Source organism: Netta rufina, assembly GCF_964035555.1.
Source record: "Netta rufina genome assembly, chromosome: 7".
Classification (NCBI taxonomy): Eukaryota; Metazoa; Chordata; class Aves; order Anseriformes; family Anatidae; genus Netta; species Netta rufina.
Genome location: NC_140130.1, coordinates 33,932,490 through 33,954,539, shown reverse-complemented (window position 1 = coordinate 33,954,539; position 22,050 = coordinate 33,932,490). Strand labels below are relative to the sequence as shown.

Below are 22,050 nucleotides of genomic sequence, written 5' to 3'. Positions count from 1 at the left end.
TTTTTGATCAGCTACAAAATGACAAAAAGAAGGACAAAAACGCATTGAGATGATCTCTCTGGTTTTACGAAAATCATCAAAGAATTAAGCCGAGTGTAATTTACATTTTTCCTGGTCTGTGTAGCTGGTGAGAGATGGTGGTTGTGTGCAAGCGATACACAAAGCACACGTGTGCCAGAGCTGAGGGAAGCCATCCCCATCAAACTCAGCTGTCCCCATCAAACCTAACCCAGAGCAGCAGTGATAATGGAGGAGATGAACACGAGCTCTAAGGATTCAGGGCACAACATGATCCCAGCTGGACAAATCCTCTCACCTACTAACACAGACAGCTTCAGAGATGGGTGAAGGGGAACCTTTTGTATTTTTTCCTCTGCAAACAGAGTTTTAGAATTCATTAAAATAAAAAATCACAGAAACATGTTTGATCGGAAAAGGAACTTCAAGAGTATTTAACACAGTGAATGCTTCTAGAGTAGAAAATATTTATGCCTAAGCAGGTTTTTGCTACTGGCTTAACAGCAAAGTTAAAGGTGCCAAGGATGTAAAGAAATAAAGCACATACAGAAAATCCTGATTAAAATTAAAGACGCTTTACACAATGAATATGACACATTTATTTTTCTCCCTGTGGCAATCTCCTAGGCTTCAGGACCCCGTATTCCTGTTAATTGTACTTCTATCCAGGAACTACTGGCTGTGCAAACCACAAGCACACGCGAGGCACCACACGTGGCCTCCGACCTAGCAGAATTTGTAGCGCAAGGCAGGCGAAACACAGAAATACACCAAACCTCCAGGGCAGATTCCAAAAACCCCAGAACCAACTGGGTTTGAATACGCTTTCAGCAGGATTCAACGCTTGAAACTTCACGTGGCTGCTCAGCTCTTCTCTCTGAGATGGAAAATATTCCCTGTCAGCCCCAGGAGCAGGGCAGGGCTGGCTGGCACGGTGAGCTCTGTGAGGGTGACCTGCCTGTGCTCTCACGCACCGCTACCTCCCCCCTGGGCCGGGCAGCTGGCCGAAATGGGACCTGGTTAACTACCAGCACTTTATGCACTCGAGTATAACCTGCCATAACTCCCGGTGAGGCCGGACAATTTGCTACAGACAGAACTTTTTATGATTATATAAAAGTACGGCAGCCTTAACGTTATTTAGGTTTTATTGTAAAGCTGTAAAAATCATCCACTGTTACAGCTGCCTTAAAACACATGAATTAGGTATTTCGGTAACCTTTAAGATGTGTTATTCTTTGTCATATTACTGAATCATAAGACAGGTCTGGTTACCTCTAAGAGGTTTAAATTTCCAATCTATTAAAGTAATACTGGCAATCTGTTATTTCTAGGCCATTGAGGAAAGGTTAAAATGAAAATTGGACTTCAGGGAGTTCCTCCTAGTCTAAGTGCAGGTTGAAAACATCTCAGTAGCAGAAGGTAAAGTCAGGGTCTCGGTAAGAAGCAGTTACCCAGGGAAATGACTGGTGATAACTTTATTGATTAAAGCAGCTTGAGAAATTTAAGATTTGCCACTGTCTAGCATTACTGCGGTGAGACAGCTTTATTAAAAAGCTATTTTTCATTAGAAGTCAGGTAAAAGAAAATTGTAATGTTTTCAGAAGCGCAGCTCATCCGAAATGGTTTAATGGTGGTATGGATTAAACGCATTCCACAGGTGGAATAAATTACTGGTAAACATTTTATAAAAGTAAAGGCAAGTGAAGCCACTGCTCATCTTGTCATTACAAGCACAGAGAAGTAAAGCTCATTTGGGAGACAGATTAAAACCTCACAGGGTGCACTACTAAGGACCTTACTGCACTGCACATACCGCGTTTTTATTATTATGTATGACCAACCAACACAACCTGCAAATCCGTCTCGAAAGAACATTAAAGTTGCAAGTTCAAGCACTCAAAAGTTACGAAAATACACTACAATTACAGCGGTGTGCTCTTCTGTAATTTGTTCTTCCTATACATATTCTTCATGGTCTAGTTTTTAATTACAGCAGCGAGCCCTGGTTTTCCATTGCCGAGAACACCGACAAGGCACCCGGGGCCATTATGCAGTGGTGCCTACTGCAGACCTGATGGTGAGGTGTGTGTGTCCTTCATCTTCATTCTCTGTGTAAGAAAAATTACACCTACAGACCAGACCTGTTGTTAGAAACTGGTGGCATTTCATACTAGAAACTATCTGGGAAGAAAATGTCTGTCAAAATATAAAGTTAGTTACTAATAGCACTGTGAAAATCTAGCAAAGGTTGAATAAATAATAATCTCTCCAAGAGACTATAACCACTTTTCTGTAAATAATCTCTCCAAGACTATAACCACTTTTCTGTACCCAAACCAATCCTCCTGAAGTTAACAAGAACCAGCCCCCAAGGCTCACCCTATGGGACCATTTTTAAACCAGGCTGGTGATGCATTAAATCATCTGCTCAAATTTGGTTCTCTGGGGCAACGGGAAACAAGAAACTCATTGAGAAATGGGGTGTGGTGTTGCAGCCCAGCGTGGAAACACAGGGATGTCCCTGTGATGATGTTCTCCCACAGTGGCAGGGGCTGACACAGTGGCAAGGTGGCAAAACAAAGCTTGAGGACAACTGCGCTGTCCTGCCTAAGGACAAGGGAAACTGATGTCAATACGCAGGGCCTCAAAACAGAAAACCCCAAAAGAGCACACTGTTCATTCCTTATACAAGCAGAAAGAAAACACAAACCTTAATACCTCTGATTTAGAGGCATTAAATCCAAGGGCTGAGCTCTGTGTGTTTTGTTTTGTTTTTCTTTGTTCTTCTTTTTTTTTTTTTTCCAGCTACCTTTTTCTTGAAATGCCATTCCGTTTCTGAAATGGATTTTTTTGGTTTGTTGGTTGGATGAATGGATTGAGTAATTGCTCAATACCTAGCATATTTTGCTCAGGCTGAGCTATCTTGTTACTGGGAAGATATTGACAAACTGAAGGGAGTACAGAAAAAAGCACTGCAGCAGGTTAGGGTGCAGAGCGACTGGATCACAAGGAAAGTTGCTGAGAGCTAAACACAGTTTATTTTGGTTGTTACCTGGACTAAAACTAGAAATAAGGATACAGAGTTTCAATGGGAAGCATCTCAACAAATCTCACAAAAAGCTGCCAGCTCATGAGATCTACTAGAGGATGTGAACACTGTCCCTCGGGTACTTAAAGAAGCCCAGTTGTTTGCTCACTGAAAACCACTCTGCACAAAACACTGATCAACATGGAGCAGGGAACACTCCTGCATGGGGAAGGAGAGGGATTAGGTGGCCTGCAAGGTCTTTTCCATCTTCCCATTCTATAATAAAGTAAGACCCAAGCACATAGTGAATTACAGGGCCATAATTTCTTCTCCAGGCTCCACGGACCTACAAGCCACCCAAACTTCACTCCTGTTGTTTACGATGTCACCAAAAGCCCGTGATGGAGTTATTGCCTTGTAATTCACTGTCGTCTGTTAGTCGTCTCATACTCATCCTTATGTCCTGTGCGACACGACAACAAATCAATAAAGAGGGCACAACTACAGGGAGGAAAAAAAAAAAAAAAGGGGGCCGTGCTAAGTAAGCAGGGAGCATCACACACTCGGTGTGTTTCTGGAAAGCCTGATGAAACCAGTAACATGAGAAGAGTTTTGGGGTCAGACAGTGCCTCTGTTACTTCTGTCTTTTCCCCCTTTACTGTACTAAAATAAATAAATAAATAAATAAAAATAAAACGTGACAGCAAAGGAAATAACATTTTAGCTACAATTCCACCAGGCTGCAGCCTTCATGGCACCTGTTACGTTGTGAAGCACACCATCTTCCTTAATTCCTTGGGAAACCTGACCTTTATTCCTTTGTATTGGTTTCCTTAGTCTCCAAATAAAGGAATTCTCAACAGAAGTACACGTGGTTTAGAACGAAGGTGAATAAGAAGGCTCATCACAAGAACACAAAGGCAGAAACCACATTAGGGAAATTAGGATGGAAAACTAAAGTAGGTAAAGATACAGATGGTAAAAGTCAGAGCAAACAGAAGAGAATGAAAAGGGAAACAGGAAATGGTCAAAAAAACCCTCAGGACAGCAAAGAAGTTCTGAGGAAAGATAATGCCATGCCTTCCAGGAGGGTAGGAAGTGCACGCAAGGCAGAAAATATTCAACAGACCCCAACCTGCTACCATTTATCCTCTTGACTCTCAGTCCTTCTCATTATTTGATAGAATGGGTAAAACATTTTTGTGGCACAGTCAACAGTCATGGCATCAGCAACATTACCTCCTGTGGTGGAACTCCCATTTCTGCGAGGGCTGACTCAAAAAATGCTTTTGCTGGTTTTCCCACTACCTCAGCTTCAACATCACAGGCATACTGGGAAAAAAAAAAAAAAAAAAAAAAAAAAAAAGAGACAAATAATGCTATATAGATCAGAAAAGGATTTGTTCAACTCTGTAATTCCAGTCAATTGTATAAGAAGTATGTGATTATTGATCTCTGCCCTTAAATAACACAATGGATTAGCAGATGAAGATAGCTATCTGATGGTTTGGATAATGGGAGGGTTCAATGCTCTCTGTCAGAACAGAAAGTCATCCTGAAACATCTCAAGTTACAAATCTGTTTCATTCTCCATCACGGCAGCAGTCTTCCTAGCCAGTTCCAGTATCACTCATTTTGGTAAGAGCATCACTCTTACAGAAATAACAAATATCCTTCACATGAAACGATCAAAAGTATTCGAGTAGTGAGTATATTCCCCTACTTTGCTTCCTTCTCTGAATTCACTCTGTATTTACTTTTCTAAAATCTCTCTGCAAGCCTGTAAAAAGAAGGATAATGATTCTCTCATTCTCTCACCCTTAGGTTGGCTTATCTATTGGGTTCCAGTTATGCACAGACTTAATCAGGCTTAAACACAGGACTACACATAAGAATCTTGCTGAATAAGGGGTTTATGCTGTAAGCTGTTAAGGGCAAGAGCTGCGTTAAATGCTATGCCAAACATAAACAGTTTTTCTTGGATATCTTGCAGAAAACATACTCTGTTTTTTCTTTTCTGACTCCTCCTTTCAAGGGCCTCACTTCCAGTAAAGGTACCATGATGGTAAAAGTTCCCATTTTAAATACAGAAAAAGTGAATAATATAAATCCAACCATCTTTAGAATGCAGCAAATGAGTTTCAGTCTGTGGAAACTTCCTCTACCAAGGTGAGTAATTACAGAAGACGACCCATATTTACACCAGTTACTCTTTAACAAGGTGCACAGAGCGAGTAAGCATAAAGCAAGCTATAAAATACCTCTAATGCCTTCATATATGCTCCAACATCAAGTTTCAGGCCATCAGTTTCTTTATAGTAGCGTCTGGAAATGAAAGTGATAAAGTTCCAATGAAATGAAAGTGTTGGCAGTTAACACAAAGAAAGTACATTTTATTATTTCTGTGCCTATATAGATGTCCATATGGCTGCACCGAAAAGGCAAGTCATCAGAAACTCTGAAGCCTTAATTTAGCACCAGGAATTAAGTAAAGGACAGGCTGAGTACTGTGCAGTGCTGGGGAAAAGATTTCAGACCAGGTATCTCTCTGGCATCCAGGGCACAATTCTACTCATTCAAAGGGATTTCCTCTAGCTTGGATTAGGGATGAATTTGGCTCATTTTCTACTGCACAGAGTGCTCGTTTCTCATGAAGGCCAGTAGTTACATCGCTCTTCAGAGACCCTTTGGCAGATGTCACACACGGACTGGCACCAACCAGCAGCTGTAACACCTCCTCCAGAAAGTTTGGAGGGAGACTCCAGGCTCTTGACCACCATAGCTTATCACAAACCTCCCCCACGAGAAAAGCCTGTTTAAGCTCTCTTTGCTATCAGGACTAAGAAAGCCCTCAAAGCTAAGTTCTGGTCCTTCTAAAAATGTTCCTATTGCCATAAAGTTCCCAAATTAATTTCTATCTTTCTGGCATTTTTCTGGACTAGCAAATCACGTTAACACGGGTCTTCCAAGCCGTCCTTATCAGAGCAAAGACAGGTTTCTGTATGACAGAGAAGAAAAATGTAGGATGAGCAGTCAGTTAAGATTTTATGCCTTATCCTTCTGCCATTTTCGATTATTCAGCACAGCTTCCCTTTAAAATGACCACTTGACCTTTGCTAGAACAGCCATTAACCTTCTATAGTCTAGCGTAAACAGCTTAATTTTCTGACAGTGGCATGACAGAAGAAATTACAAAGCCAATTCCCACTCTCAGCCCAAAACAGATGCTAAATGTAAATCACTCCATTTTCAGGAGGAGGGCATTCTGCTTCAGTGACTCTGACACTTTCGTTTTCCACAGAATGAACTAAAACTTCAACAGAAATCAACCTGCTTGCTCAAGGTAGAGGTGTTGTTAAGGTCCTACCAATTACACTCATTCCACACATGAACAATGAAACTGTTTTGTGTTTTCTTTTTTGTTTGTTTGTTTTGTTTTTTTTTTGTTTTTGTCTTTCCTACGGCCCTTGGCATCAGTGATGCTTCTTAGCTATAAACTGATAAATAATCCAGTTTATAATCTCCATTCTTCAAGTCTGAAAACTTCTTCAGCATTTGTTGCAGAACTCATGTTCACAGTATTTAAAGGATTGACCATAAAACAGGATGTTCACAATGAAAATTGAGCTCAGGAAGTCCAACCATGGGTTATTTCCCATTAAAAAAAAAAAATCCTTAAAAAAAAAAATACTGCTTTAGAACTGTCTACGTCAATGAATGATGGAATAAATATTTTATATGCATGGGGTACAAAGGTATTTTTGCATTGCTCATGCTGCCAATCTTAAACAAAGGTTTATTCTGTATTTATCTTTGAAAGACGGTATTATGTGACACAAAACTTGGTTATTTTACGTAGATTAGCTATTATGTTGTTGCCTCATATCATTTTCTCCTTATCCCTCTCACCAAAAAATTGTAAAGATTTTTTCCCCATGTTACAGGATCAGAGCGTGCAAGTGTGAGGTATGGAAACACACTGGATTTAACTGCTCCTTCCCGCTGTTAAATTCCACCCTGCTGGATCAATAATCCACAGACTAAGAAGGGCTTTCATGCCCATTATGGTCTATTGAACCACTGAAAAAAAAGTCATTATAGTTTCTTCCAACTAAACACGTGTATTTTTTTTTAAGCCCATACACTGGTCAGCAGATAAGAATAACTCCTCCAAGGCTACGGGGATTTGTCATTATTCAGCACTGCCATTAATAACCACCTGTTTAAAACCCCAGAATACATCCAACTGAATTGTTTTTACTAAAACATCCAAATCCCCTGACTGGACTTTTCCTGTGTATGAAAACGGGTGCTCAAAATTTACCTTTGATGTTCAGGGTATGAATTAAAAATATCTCCGCATATTTCCAGTGGCTTTCAGAACTTGTTATTTGACCTTCCCACCACCACCTGCAAACCCATGGATTGTTTCATTGAGGTCTAGCTCACTCTTGAATGCTGACTTTGAAGGATGGGAGGCTAGAATTTGTTGTACTTATACAACAGGGTGTCCAGGTTCTCTAAAGGCTGCTACAATTCTTCCTCCTCCTCTTGAAATGGAACTCATCCCAGTGAGTGCTGCATCCATACCACCTGGTTTTAGAGACCTAACTCAGCATAACCACCTGAGTTTCTCATTACATCACTAGAAAGTCTACAAATAAGTGACTCGGGACAGGAAGACAAATTCGATGACTGAACTACCTACCCACTGAGGATTTTTCACTGACATACCTGGGCAGATCAGGGCTGAACACACTGACTAACTGCTTAAAAGTTGGCAGTGTGAATACCCACACCACCATCTGGCTTCCACTACATACCAAGTTACTGGGTGAAATTAAAAAACACACAGACTAGAGAAGGAAACAAACAGTGCTCAACTCACCCTCTTCCAAGGGAGATCAGCACAGGCTTCTCCAATCCAATCAGAACTCGGAAAGCTTCATTAACGTTTGCATAGGAGAAGTTTTCTGCTGCATCCCCAACAACCACGCAGTTTGGGTTTGTTTTATCAATCTCAGCAAATTCAGGGACAAGATCTAAAGGGAAAAAAATAAATTACAAATCCCTTACTGCTGCATATCCCATTGGATCTGATGATTTTCTCCTAGATTCGCGTTTGCTTTCATTCATTGCTTGAAAGATTAAGAAATAAAAATAAAAAATATATAAATCCAGTCATTAAGTTTACTACAGAAATTCGTGATTTAGGAAAGAGTAGGAGCATCAAAGCTGGGGACAGTTCCCCCCACCAAGCTGCTCTATCACAAATCCCCAAATCTCTCTGGGTTGTCCCCTCCCAAGCCCCAGTGTCTGCTGCAGCACTGTCCCACCGTCGTGCACGAGCAAGTGTGGCCTCAGTCCACGCTCCTTCAAGAGGCGGCAGGCTGCTGGTGCTGGGGCAGTGACTTCGGCCACGGAGATGTCAAAGCCCAGGCCCTGGAGCTTCTTCACAAACTTCTCTCGGGTTGCTTGTGTTTCGTTGGTGCAGAACCGCAGCTTCAGGCCAGACGCTTTGATCCTGTCGTGTAAAAGCAACAGAGGAGTTAACTGCACATAAAACAGAGTTGGGAGTACCAGCTTTGCTGTCCCCCATCTAACATGTCCCCACATTGCACAGGATGGCATCCAGGTGGGTTTTGGATATCTCCGAGGAGAGTCCACAGCCTCTCTGGGCAGCCTGTTCCAGTGCTCTGTCACCCTTACCATGACCAAGGCATCCCTAAAATTCATGGGAGTACTACAAGTTCCACGTGCAGAGCCCCTGCCATAAATGTGTATCTGCCTTTCTCGAAATCCCATAGAATTCCCAACCAGAAACCCTCACATCCAGTTACTGTTAGACCAGTCCATGGATGTACACACACGAACTGCACGGCCATGAGTACAGAAAATGGAGCAATTTATGGTTATGAGCATTTTAACTGGGATTTCCACCTGTCCACTTAATGGTCGTCTGCTGCGGTGGATCAGTGTTTATGTGAGATGTAAAAGCAGTTTTGCACTTCTGCAGACCCCAAGTAAGAGGCCAGCTAGCTGCATCATGCTACAAGAAGGATGCTTTTATCAACACAGGGATGGCTTCGGTCACATTTATCACGCAATCTCTCATAAAACTGATTTATTAATAAATGTTTACTGATAAATATTTTTGACTTCTCGAGGAAGGAAAGAAAATACGGCCTGAGGTGCCCAGAGCCAAGGACACCCCTCCTGTGGATCAGTGCTCTGTGATCTCATGCAAGTCCTCTGCCTCAGCAGTTCTGCTTCCCCCCCTGCAAACACGGGTGCTAATACTGTGCTTCAACACCTACAGATGAAAGTTTAACCACTTCATCTAGTTGTCATCATACAGGAACCAAAACGTTATTTCTAACCATTCTTCACTGCATTGTGCCAGAATCACTTCACAGTGCCAAGCTGATGACTGAGCTGCAGTGAGCCACCGGGGATGTCATGAAAAGGCCTCTGATCCGAAGATGAGTTGTCTGCCTTTTGGAGAACCATTGTGTTTCAATGCAGTCATGACAAAACAGGGACCTTTAAAAGGTATCTCAGTGCTTTGCCTAACATTTGTTAGTTTTAGTGTGAATAGGTCCAGAGGCTTACAAATTCTTACTAAAATATTACTACGTTTCTTTGTGTTAGGATGAAAAAATGTTTTCTACTAGGAAACCCCCCGCATTGATTCTCTAGACAACAAAATGTGTGGGTTCCTTTTCTAGAGAAGAGGATCCCAACAGGTTGGTGTAAACACCAAAATCACCTCGAGATAAGACATCCAACGAAGAACTTTGTATCAAACAATTCTTAGAAATCCAGTCCTGACCCAGAGAGTCCCTTGTGCTCATTAAAACTGCATGCCAATGTCTTCTTCAGTAACACAGGTGATTCATTTCTTTCTTATTATTTGTCTTTCCTAATCATAGGTATGTGAATTATCAATTACACTTAGTGGTTAATTGCCCTTCATAAAGATAGCTTTTCTATTTTAAATTAGGCAGTTAATATATTGTAACTAATAGCATCCACTTGTACATTATAAATATATCTTCATTGATTGGAGCAGTGAATGTGAGATTCGCTCACAAGTTAATGAAGCAATTGAGTGAAGAAGTGCAGGGTGTACCCAGGGAATAATTATTGTTAATGAATTATGATGTGACCTTCTCAGAACAATGAACAATTGGTGTGACAGTGAGATGACAGTATTCCACATCTGTTATTCAAAACACGGTTTCAGCTGTGGTTAAAAAGCAAAGCGATGTAATTTGGATACATAAACTTGAACAAAGTGTGCTGTGGTGAAAAAAAGCTTATTCCAAAGGCAAAGCCTATCTCCACGCTCTTAGGTAAAAAATCTCATGATTCATGATCGTCTGGAAACAGACATTTGTTGAAGAACAATCTATTCCCTCTCTTCTCAAAGGTCAATTAAATGAATTCAGGAACAACACTAACCATTGAGTTGCACAGACAAATAAATGTGCCCTCGCAGGTCAGCTTGGTAAAAGCAAAGACTGGGTTTTCTTATACTACTAAAATTTAACTCCCTTTTCACAATTTTAGATGAAAACCACTGTTATACTTCTGAAATGCATGACCAAAGTGGAAGCAGCTGAACACATCCCAGACTGCTTCAAGCCTTAGTGAGCACCAGCAATCGTTGGCTCAACAAATGAGCTCAGTGAGTTAGCCATACCACGTCAGGTGCAGAAAAAAATCAGCCAGGTTGGTCAGAAAATTGTTCTTTGGCTGAAACAACTCCGAGTAGTACCCTGGAACACTAAACAAAAGAAAATAGACAGAAAAACTCCTTACTCTACAAAGAAGAGTTATTTCTAGAAAAATACCTTTTCAATGAGAACTCGCCTGTGCTTTCAAAGTTGGAATTTTAAAAAAAAAAAAAAACACAAAAAAAACTTCTGCTAGGTTTCTGCCAAATCCTTACACAACAGTACGATTACACACACGCCAGGACCAGTCCACCCCTCAGTGCTCAGCACACAGACCGTGACCAGAGCCCGCAGACCATCCGTGTCGGCGAACAACCATTAACTCGGGGCTTAAAGAAACAGGGAGAGCTCTGAACGACCAGCTCCGCGTGGGGGAAATCCTGGATCCACTCACGTTTATAGCAAAGCCCTCCTTCAGTTTTCATGGCCAGGCTTTGCTAAGCTGAAAGAGACAACCTGAAGATCTGCCGAGCAGAGATGGGAGGCCTGGCAAAGCGAGGCAACTCTTCACAGCAAGCCCTGAGCTTCTGAGCTGTCGCAGCAACCGGTGTGCATGGTGTAAGGCACGGATGAGCAGGGTCCTGCAACGCCTGGTGCTAGCAGGTGTGGGGGATGTACAGGACTGTGCTTCACCCCATGCTCCTGAGGCCCATGGACACCCCGGTGCTGCTGGGCAGGCCCCGCGTGCCCGTCATGGCACCGATCCCACCACACGGGCACTGAGCAAAGCAGCCCACACAACTTCCAGGCCCCAAAATTGTAAATGTGCAGGACTAAAACCCCAACAGGTGGCTGAGGAGAGTTTCTAAGCCTCACCACAGGAGGGATTTAAGCCCGCTTTGTACCGAAACACCCATTTGGTCACCCACAGGATCCCTAAATCCAGACCTGGGGGCTCCCGCTCAGCACCAGGCACGTGGTGAGGGTACGGAGGTCGGAGATACGGAGATGAGGTTTTTAATTTCAGCCCAGCACCGTCCCTCGGCTCTTTGAACTGACCTTTACCTCATCCTGCCGGAGCGGGACAAGACGCTGAGTGACAATGTCCCGCAGTGCAATTACCGTGCGTCAGATGAGCCGGTCCCTTACAAATCACCTCGAACTTTACACATCTGCTGGCTGTCAGCATCTGCCAGGTTCACTCACCCGAAAATAATGAAAAAACTCTCATTATTGTTCCATAACAGGTAAAGTGTTAGGACAATTATTAGACATCCTGGCTGACCTTGTGCAGACAACCAAGTGCCCTTGCCAACCTTTACGGGCAGACTTTGGGCATATAAAACGCAAAAGCTGTTCTTTTCGACGACGCAGAGGTTGTGACACCAGCGGGAAGAGAAACAGCCCTAGGATCCAGAAAAGCCATCACTCCCTAAATTTACGTTGTCTTACAAACGGCAGAAGAAACTAACGATGTGGCATGAGGCTAAACTTCAGATGTCCCCTTGCTGACCACCCGCCCTGAGTTGCAGCCAGGGTTTGTCCCACCAGGAGGGCTGGGTGGCAGCCAGCAGGCTCCTGTGCATGTAGGCAAGGTGACAGAAAGCCTCGTCCTGCAAGAGGCAGAAGCCTGAGAGCCTGGCAACGTCATCCAACAGGTTTGGAGGACAAGTTACTTGATACTATAAATCATATTGCACCTGCCTGAACAGGGCACTGATGTGTAGACAACAATATGCCCCAACACTGAAATGTAGAAATGAGTGAAATTAGAATTTAGAAATAATTTGAAGGGAATCTGTAGGAAGGAAGCACAGAGCGAAATATAAGCACATGCATACAAAATGCATTTAACTGCTACAGATTAACAAATTAGCTTAAAGTATTGCAACCAGCAGATTTCAACCATACAGCAGGAACTGAATGAGGGCTTCCACGTCATCTTACACTGGCTGGCCGGCCTACACAATCTTGGAACAAAAGTAAACTGGTAGGCTTAAAATACTTGGTAATTCTCCACTTGGGAGTTGTGAAGAATAAAAAAAAATCAGAGCTTTTGGGGGTTCAGATAGCATGAACATGTCTGGAATACATTTAGTTGCATTAAGCAAAACATTTTCATGGACTCATGAAACATTTTCATTGGAGCAAAAGCTCCAATAGCTTTAATTCTTTGCCAAAAGCAGTTATTTTGCCTCTGAAGCCACTAATTATTTCAATGAAAGTTCAGTCAAAACCAAGCTATCATCATCATACTTTTACTCTGTATACAAATATCATCTGTTGGTAAATAACTGACTCTAGGTCTAGAAAAAAAATAATTGTCAAAAGGTTTCATTTAGTCTGTTTTATTTTATTAAGAAAGAATTCACTCTCACATGCTTTGCACACTACTTCAGAGAGTGCCATGCTATTTCATGGCAATAGTTCAAAGAACAAACTGCATTCCAGCAAATTTAGTGTGATTTTAATCTGGAAGTGATCCACTGTTAATGACACAAACACGTGCAGGTATAAGCTGCCCCAAGGCAAGGAAAACACAGCTGATCTTCCTTAGATACCCGCGGAATCTCTCGGCTGACTCTTGCACCTTTTGCTGCACTTGGAAGCAGCAGCAGAGCTAAGAGCTACTCCTTCCAGCTCATCACCTGCAAAGACAGCACGCAATTTTAATGAAGACCTTTAGGCCTAGGTAATGGTGATATCGGTGAGGATATGCACAGAATTGGGCTGGATTCTTAAGACTCCAGATTGAGTTCACCAAATATTAAAGGCAGGGAAAAAATAAGTAAATCAAACAATACGGCAGTGGTAAACTGAGACATGACTCAAGTTCTAAAGCACAGAGTGAGGCAAAGGACTGCTTATCCACTCCAGGATTCACTGGTATTTATGTGAGGTGATAGAACAACAAATGCTGTTGCTCAGTGGGTATCACAGTAATATCTTCTATGATTCTTTATTGACAAATATTTGTATGCCACAGAATTGTGCTGATGGACAGTAAATAGCTGAAGACCCCAGAGGTTAATGGTGTTTAAACTCCAAAAGTGCAAGCACTTATTCATGCAATTTCCAGAGGCAGCACTTGCTTGGAATATCTACATCTTCGGGGACAGATATTTTTAAAATAATAATGAACACTGCTGATTAGGGAAGAAAACACAGATTTGCAAAGTCCAGTGCTCTAAGAAATCTGGGGCCACAGACTGCTGTGCAGCTACGAACAACTTTACAGCCACTGAGAATCCGTTCCTGGCTCTGCTTCTGGCTCTGCCTGTGAACAGCTGCACGACTACACAGAACTTTTTCATCCTTTTGTGTCTCTGCAGCTTCACCCAGAAAGGTCATCTCCTTTGGGATCTGTGGATAAAATCTGCTAACAGAATTAAGCGTAAAGACAAGCAAATGAATATTTACCCTGGAGTTTTTAAACAGTTTATTTGAAAGCCTCTTTCTAGGACTCCTTTGCTGCCACGTGTAGCAAATGTGGAAACTTTGCACGTCTGCAGCACGCTGAGCCACGCTTGGGTCATCTTCTGCTGCAACAAAGATCTCTTACTCCTGCTCCCACACACCCTTCAGATGGCTCTTTGTAAACCCACAACTGTCCCACCCGAACCCCCGCACGCTGAATTGCTTTACAGTCCCCGTTCCGCTTGTTCTCCTCACAATCTTCTCCTTGTTCGCCTCTCCAGGTACCTGGTTTTAACACGGCCGTCCAGCTGCTCCACAGCCTCCCCGCGCCCCAGATTTCCGCTGCTCTTTTCAAGAGCGGGTGGAAGGCTGTGCTCGCAGATGCCCAATCCTGGCCGAACAACAGGATGTTGTAAATGTCCAACCACTGCGTGCTTTTCATATGGATATGCTAATGGGCACGCTATCAGCACCCAGCTGTAAATGCAAATAACAGAGCTCAGGCTGGGCATCTTTTATGGCTGTTTAACCACCTTCTGTCTTGGAAGAGACCAGCTCCCTACTATTTGGGAGATAAAAAGCGAATGGCTCACCTCATGTCAATGCTGTGTAAATCAATTAAGGGAACAAGAGCACGGCCAGAGGCACTGTTAAGGCTGGCTCCAACAGAAGTCTTTAAGTCACCGATGGGCTCTCTCATCTGCTACAAACACCACCGCGCTGTCTGCCAGCTATCCGCACACGCTCGGAAGAGACATGCTTTATTCAACTCTTACAAAGACTTAACAAATAAATAAATAAATAACAATAACATGTATGCCACAGCAAGCTAAACAATCAGGAAATGCTGTGGGTTGAAAGTTTTAAAGGGCCAAATTGTCCTATCAAGCAATTTTTTGAAATTTCTAGTCCCCTGCAGCTCCATTTTCCCCACTCAAAATTAACAGCAGCAGTCCCTAGAGAGTTTAATGGCATTTTTGATACCCTGGATTCTGGGTTAAAACTTTGGTGCTAATGCCCTTAGCCACAAGGGTGCATATCTGCCATGGTTTGGCCAAGTATTCAGAAGGATCCAGATCCACTGTAGTGTTACTTAAGAGCAGAAGTACATCTGCTTTGTACAACAAATCCTTCTATGGCTCACCCTTTTGGCCTCTGATTCACCAACTTTCTTCCAGCGTATGTTGAATCCTAAAGTATTTCGTGGGTAAAAATTATCAGAGATGCAGGTGCATTAGTGAGAAACCAAGCACTACTCTTTTCATCACAAGTAATACCAACTTGGGTAGTGACTACTGACCTATTCCTTCGGGGGATCGCTAAGGTACAGAGTATTACTGAATGACATCTTGATCAGGGCATTTCAGAGTCCATCGGCTTCTTCCATGATTGTTCCGCTCCATCTGACTGAACTGCTAGCTAAAAACAAAAAGAAACGAGAGAAGCGACCGCCTGCAGCCATCCTAAATATAAAGCAGACCAAATTCTGCTGGCAAAAATTACACTGCTGCTTTCTCAAACGCTAACTGAAATCCCTGCATAGCAGAATTTGGCAGAACACAAGAAAAGTAACGCAGCAAATATAGTTTTAGAAGAGCTGAAATGACTTCAGTCCTATGAAGCCTATAGCAAATGAAAATATTTACCTATTTTTTTTTATTGGTGCATAGTATACATTGTTAAATGAAGTTAATTGCTGTAATGCTGTGGGAGATGATGCAGGAAAACAATCTGAAGGCAACAGGTCAGCCATCTCTTTATGAGAGTCCATATCCATAGGGTGAATTATCAAAATGGCATTTAAGTTACACCTGACATTTAGAATAGATAAGCACTAAGAAATTTTAGATATGTTTCTTTGCAAAAGATCCTATCAATCTGAATTAGTTACAAGCTTCCTAGCTATCTGCATTTATGACTTTCTAATTGATACAAAAACGCATTAATTAAAAGAGAGCCACTTTTAGGTTTGCCCCATTTGCAGGGAACCACCGAGCTGTACCATGAGGCAGACACAAACACTAATGATCACCTGGTAATGGGATAATGAGCAAATAAAGATTTTAAATGGTGCGAGCTAGAACAATTACCAACCTAATAGGCAGATAAATAAGGCTGCTTTACTCTACCCAAGGAAAATGATTATTCTTAACCACTTACATCGAATGACCCAAACAAATACACTTTTTTTTCCCCCTTCTTGGTGCTTTTCAGTACTCACTTGTGTTGTCCCAGAAACAGGACCTGCACGTGCAGGCACTGTGCTGTCCCCATTCCCACTCACCAAACCCTGCCCAAATGAACTCAGCTCTCCTCTCCCAGCATCTCCCAACCCTCCTCAAAGGTGCCCTGAAGCCCTAGCTACATCAGGCAAGCAGCCAGGTCAAATTAGCTGCTGAGATGCAGAACCCCCTAACAGCAACGAGGGCTAGACGTTTCCAGTATTTCACGAGAAAACCATTAATATCTTGCATTTAGCCCAAGGCCAGAGCTTTCCTGTTGTTTCAACAGCGCATTTCTGGCATCGCCCTGAGTTAAACTGCAGTTTATGTTGCCTCCATATGGGAAGTTTCAGCAAATGCAGTGACAGTTAGGAAATAACAGTCTGCAACCTGACCAAAAATAAAGTTTAAAAACCCAGGAGAAACAAACAATATGTCAAAAACATCTGGGGATCTGTGATACAGATATTATTAGGTACGTCCTGGTTTATAAAGAAGAGATCTGCTTGCAGACAGTAATTATATGGCTGTTGTTATTTATGTTTATTATGGCCATGCCTGAATGCCTCAGCTACAATCAGGGCTGCCCTGTGCTAAGCACTACACAAACTCAGCCCAAGAGAGAGGCCCCTGAAGCGCTCACAGTCTAAAGAAACAAAGAAATAAAACCCCCATTTCACCAAGGGGGCAACGAGCCACAGGGCAACAAAATCATTTTGTTGTAGGCACGCAGAAAGTTTCTGGCAGAACGAACCAAGCAGCTCCTCTGCAAGACAAAGGGCACTGCAGATGATGGAGAAAATAAGGCAAAATTAATCTGTGGCTCTTGCAACCTTACTGAAGGGCTGTGGGCATGTGTACCCGAGCAGGCGTCGCTGAACACACAGCTTTGACCACGCTGTGAGCAGCCACAACCTCCTGCGTGGGTGACCCCAGCCCACGCCAGTTTTCTGCCTGTGCACGGGACGTTTAACCCTGGCAGAGGTCGCACACAGAAGCACCTGCCTCTTTACAGTCAGCAAATAGGCTGCTCTATGCTTCAGGGGAAACAAAAGCTTTTATTTTATTACCATCTTTTTCTTCTAGGGTCTGTTCTGAATCCAGAACCTGTAGCACGGCTACAAAAGCACGAGGACAGAAACCATACTGTGATGCTGTGTACAGAGAACACAGAGGAATAGACAGAAGCAACTCATGGAAAACCCACAAAGCACAGGATTTTAATACTAGGTCTTTATAAAAGCAACTTTTTGCCCTTCCTAGTGTCACTGACTTCACTGCCAGCCTGCCTGACACTGTGGCTCCTCCCAAGGCTGTCGGTGCCAGCGGACCCCACAGCAGGGCTGCAGAGCCTCAACAAACCTTAAACTTGCCTCAAACGCTGCTTTCTGGCAGTGCTTCAAAATCAGACCGTGCAGAAGAAAACAGATTTGTCTATCTGCATTGCACGTGCCTGCTACGTGTATTTCAAGAAACGTGAACAGGGGTCTAATAAAAAAAGTAAAAAGCTGCAAAGACTTCTTGTATTAGCAGTGCATGTGGGTCTTTAACAGTTCTGACTTTTCCATCTCAGTTCCAGCATTTAGGTGCACGTTCAGCTAGACTCGTGTGAGTGTTTTCAGTGATTTCAGCATTTCTCGCTGTTCCTTTTCCTGCTGGGTCAAGCACTCCTCACAGGTGTCTTGGTGCAGGGCGGTCCCGGAGACGCGACCCTTGGCGGCTCTTACCCACCACCCTATCAACACTTAAACACTGTTTTGCGTTAAAAAAACACCTTAGCGGCCCCGGGCCGTGCAGTGGTGCTTTAGTGCCGGCTCTCCGAGCCCCTCAGCAGCGCCAGGCGCGGAGCTCGCCTCACGCTGCCGCAAACCCCGCGGCGCTCAGCACTCGCTTCCCGCATCCCTCAGCTCCCCCCATGGCCCTCGGCCGGCCCGGCAGGGCCCCGCTTACTTCCGCACCGCCTCCGCCGAGCCGGCGATGGGCACCCCGCCGCCGCTGCCGCCGCTATCGTAGAGCACCCCGCTGATATCCAGCAGCAGCCCCCTCACACCCCTCGCCCAGGCCGCCATCTTGGCGCCGCCATCTTGGGCCGCCATCTTGGCGCCGCCATCTTGGCCCCGCCTCAGCCCGCCCCGCGGGCCGCCGGGCAATGGAGTCCCTTTGGTGGAGCCCGGTTTTGGGGGGGTTTTGAGGCGTTTTTGGTGCATTTTGAGGCGTCCCAGACTTTCCTGGGGGCATCCTGGGCTTTGCCACGGGTCCGTCCGTGGGGAAGGGGCGGTGAGGCCCGAGCTTCCCTTGGCAGAGCTCCCCTTCCACAGGGAGGCGCGGGGTGAGACCCCCGAGGGCTGCGGCTGAGCGCCTCAGAGCCCCACACGTCTAACATCAAAAAAAAAAAACAGTCCCCAAAGCACCCAACTGGCCCACCAAACCCCAAAAAGCCCCACAAATCCAGCTTCCCATGCCCAAAGCACGATTAGCGCTGTGCCAGCCCCGGTGGTGCCGCCTCACGTGTGCCCCGCGCCCCCCAGCAGCACCAAGCACGAGAATTGGCGAATTATGGGCAAAACCGCCCAAAATGTTCTCCCGTCATGGATAAGATCCTATCAGCACTGTTCCAGCTCTGCAGACAATACTGTTTTATCCCCTGATAAAGTCCGAACGCCGCCTTATTGCTAATACTATCAATAGCGCGGAATCCGTCAGGAGCTGTGGCGGAATCACAGGCACTTTGTTTTAAGGAAAGCCGAGGAGCCTTGGCAGCATTGATTTGCATCACAGCGTCTGGAATAGCCTTTGGCTTCTCCTTAAAGATAATATCTAAACTGTGAAATTCATTAAATAGACCCAGAAATGGATCGGGTTATTTAAAACAACATCACTAATAGTGCAATATCTCAGCTGTCCGCGCTGATAGTGGACATTGTCTTGGATAGTGTTATCAGTCCCGGACACCCGCTATGAATATTGATCCGCAGCTTGTTACAGCCATCACTTGCCGTCAGGACAGGTCAGGGTTGAAACCCACCTAGCATCAAAGCAATTTAAAGACAGCACTCAGCCTGAATTTTAATGCTCGAGCTGGAAAACGGACCAACTTCAAACAGACTGCTAAAACCAATCCATGAACGTCTGCTTTTTCTGGGCGCCTTTCCATGGGCATGTATGTTTGTAGGTCAGCCTCTATGCACGTGTTAACCTGATGATATTTGAAGAAGATGTCTGCTAGCTCACAAATTAATCCCAACACTACAATTTACCTTCTAAGCTCTCGCAGCAGCGGTAGCTCAAACAGGAATATTTGTAGTCTCACACAGATCAGATTATATTTTTTCCTTCCAAATAAGAAAAATTTCCAGTGCCTCAAAGGCTAACAAGCATCCTTAAAGCAAAGTGAGCCACACACCTATTTACCAGACCACAATACCTATGATTTTTCCATGTAGTTTGAAACCAGCATTGTGGCAAACAAAAGGAATCCGGTTTCAAAAATATGAACAGGATAATACTTTTAGATTTCACACCCACTGTCTTTATTTGACGTCCCTTTTGAGGTGTGCTGTCCAAAAACTGTAACTGTTCCCCTCCCCTTCCCTCCTTCTGTACCTCAGGTAACGCTGAATGCACAACCAACACTCTGCCAGCACCCAGCAGTGCTTGCCAGCTCCCCACTGGCTTCATTTTCATGCAGGTTGCATCCCCCAAACTAAGCTCTATCGGTGTGCAGCTTCACCGAGTGAACTCCCCGGGACACAGATCCCTTCTCTTCTCAATCCGTGTGCTGTCCCGTGCCAGAGCCCAGCGCTGAATGGGTCCCTGGATGCTGCCACCATGTAATTGACCAGAGCAGCTAATTGCAATCGCATCTCCCTGCACATCTTCATCTCCTCTTCCAGCTCCCCATTACCCTAATTCCTGTTCCTTTGTAGTGACAGGTAGAAAGCCCAGTTCTGCTCCCTATTCCCGTTCTGAGGCACCTGTTCCCGTTGAGCTGTGCCTTATTTTTACCTCGAAAGTCACTGACATTCATCTCAGGGAGCTGAAACTGAGACACCTGCAGATATGAGGAGGGCCACGGCCTTCACCTCCTCCTCGAGTAAAAGCAGAAGCACATTCCCACAGACAGATGGACGGACAGACAGAAGGAGCACTACCTTCCCACGATGAACAAAGCCCTTGCCCACACCTCACAGCCCCAACAACAAGCAGAAATGCTAAGGAGAGGGAACAGCATCCCCTTGGAAAGCCACAGTGGTACAGAAATAGGTTGCCAGCAAGTTTCTAAGAAATGTGGGCGACCAGAAGTGGCCGAGGAGCAGGGTGGAGAGACCTGACCTGCTGCTGCCAGCCCTATATCAGCAGAAGGATTAGGGGCAGCAGGGCACGCTCGCAGTGCCTCAGTTTCCCTGCCCACACCGGGGCTGAGCTGCAGGATTTAGGGCCGAGGGCGCGACCCGAGCAGCCCCGAGCTGCCCCTAAGAAACCGAAGATGCTCCAGACATCCCCTTCGCACCCTCAACCGGAGGGGCTCTCCCCTTTCCCCCATCCATCCCGCGACCCCCGGGGGGGTCAGGGGGGGACGTCCCCGGGCTCGGGGCTCCCCCCGCTCCCCCCGGAGCCCCTCGGCGGGGGAAGGCGGCGCTCGCTGCGCCCCCGCGGAGCTTCGGCGGCGGGGAGGGGGGCTCGGGGCTGCTTGCCAATGGCTGCTCTGCCCCCTCCTCTGCCCCCACCCCGCCGCCGGCCCCTCCGCCCGGCTTCTCCTCCCCGCTGCTCTCGCTCCGAGGCTCCAGCGCCCCGCAGGCGGCTGCGGGAGGCGGCGGAGGCGGCGGCGGCGGCGGCTCCGGGTCCCCCCCCCCCCCCCTAAAACGGAGAGGAGCGGGGGATGCCGCAATGCCTGGACGGAGGGGCCAAGGAGCCCCCCCACGCCCCGCATAGGATCTCCTCCTTCTCCATCCTCGACATCCTGGATCCTCAGAAATTCACCCGGCGCAACCAGGCGGAGGTGGAGGTGGAGGCGGCGGCGGGGGGGAGCCGGGGCGAGCAGGAGAAAAGTTTGGCCAGAGTTGAAGTGGGAACGGGAGCTGCTCGCCTGGGGAGCGGCTGGGACAAGCTGCAAGAGGCTGGTAGGGAAACGCGCCCCCAAGTTCCTCCCCTCGCCCCCGAGCAGGTGCCGGCTACGGGACGAGCATCCCCCGAGCCCGTGGAGGGTGGGGAGGGCGGAGAGGGTTTTTTTTGGGGCTGCCTGCCTCCTCCTCGGGGTGTCGGCGATGGGAAGGAGCGAGCTGAGCCTCCCTGGCCCCGCTGGTTCAAGCCGGGACCCCCCCAGCTCCGCACCCCCAGCAAGGAGGGGGCGTCCCGGGGAGCCCCGACTCGCCCCCGGCTCCGGGCAGCACAGCCCCCCGAGCCCTCAGCGGGGCAGGGATTGGGGTCCCGAGCCCCGACCCGATCCCGGACCCGGTTCCAGCCCCCCCCTTTTTGGTCCTGCTGTCCCCCCGGGGATTGCTCAGCCCGTCCCCGGCGGAGGATGCCTCGGCTCCCATTGATCGATATCCTATTACTGGCTCCCGCCTATCTCCCGCCCGCAGCTTGCAGGTACCCACTTCAAACCTCCTTCCCCCGGCCTGATCCTAATATTGTTCGATTAAAACTTACCTTTAATAGATGACATCTATCGATCCGGCCCTCG

General features: G+C 45.8%; 1 protein-coding gene and 1 long non-coding RNA gene across 2 annotated transcripts in view; both read right to left on the bottom strand.

The window, feature by feature from the left end:
• Positions 1–18,469, bottom strand: part of LHPP (phospholysine phosphohistidine inorganic pyrophosphate phosphatase) — a 63,436-nt gene extending 44,967 nt beyond the window's left edge. Inside the window, exons 1-5 of the mRNA XM_084289845.1 lie at positions 18,318–18,469; positions 8,386–8,573; positions 7,938–8,091; positions 5,311–5,374; positions 4,289–4,381 (exon numbers count right to left, since the gene is read on the bottom strand). Coding sequence (XP_084145971.1) covers positions 4,289–4,381; positions 5,311–5,374; positions 7,938–8,091; positions 8,386–8,573; positions 18,318–18,463 — 645 coding nt within the window. The 5' untranslated portion in view covers positions 18,464–18,469. The remainder of the gene's footprint in view (positions 1–4,288; positions 4,382–5,310; positions 5,375–7,937; positions 8,092–8,385; positions 8,574–18,317) is intronic.
• Positions 14,413–15,553, bottom strand: LOC311211242. Its single transcript, XR_014618596.1, has 3 exons — positions 15,446–15,553; positions 14,739–14,876; positions 14,413–14,622 (listed from the first exon to the last, which is right to left on the bottom strand). It is a non-coding gene; the product is annotated as an uncharacterized lncRNA (long non-coding RNA).
• Positions 18,470–22,050: the final 3,581 nt, after the last annotated feature.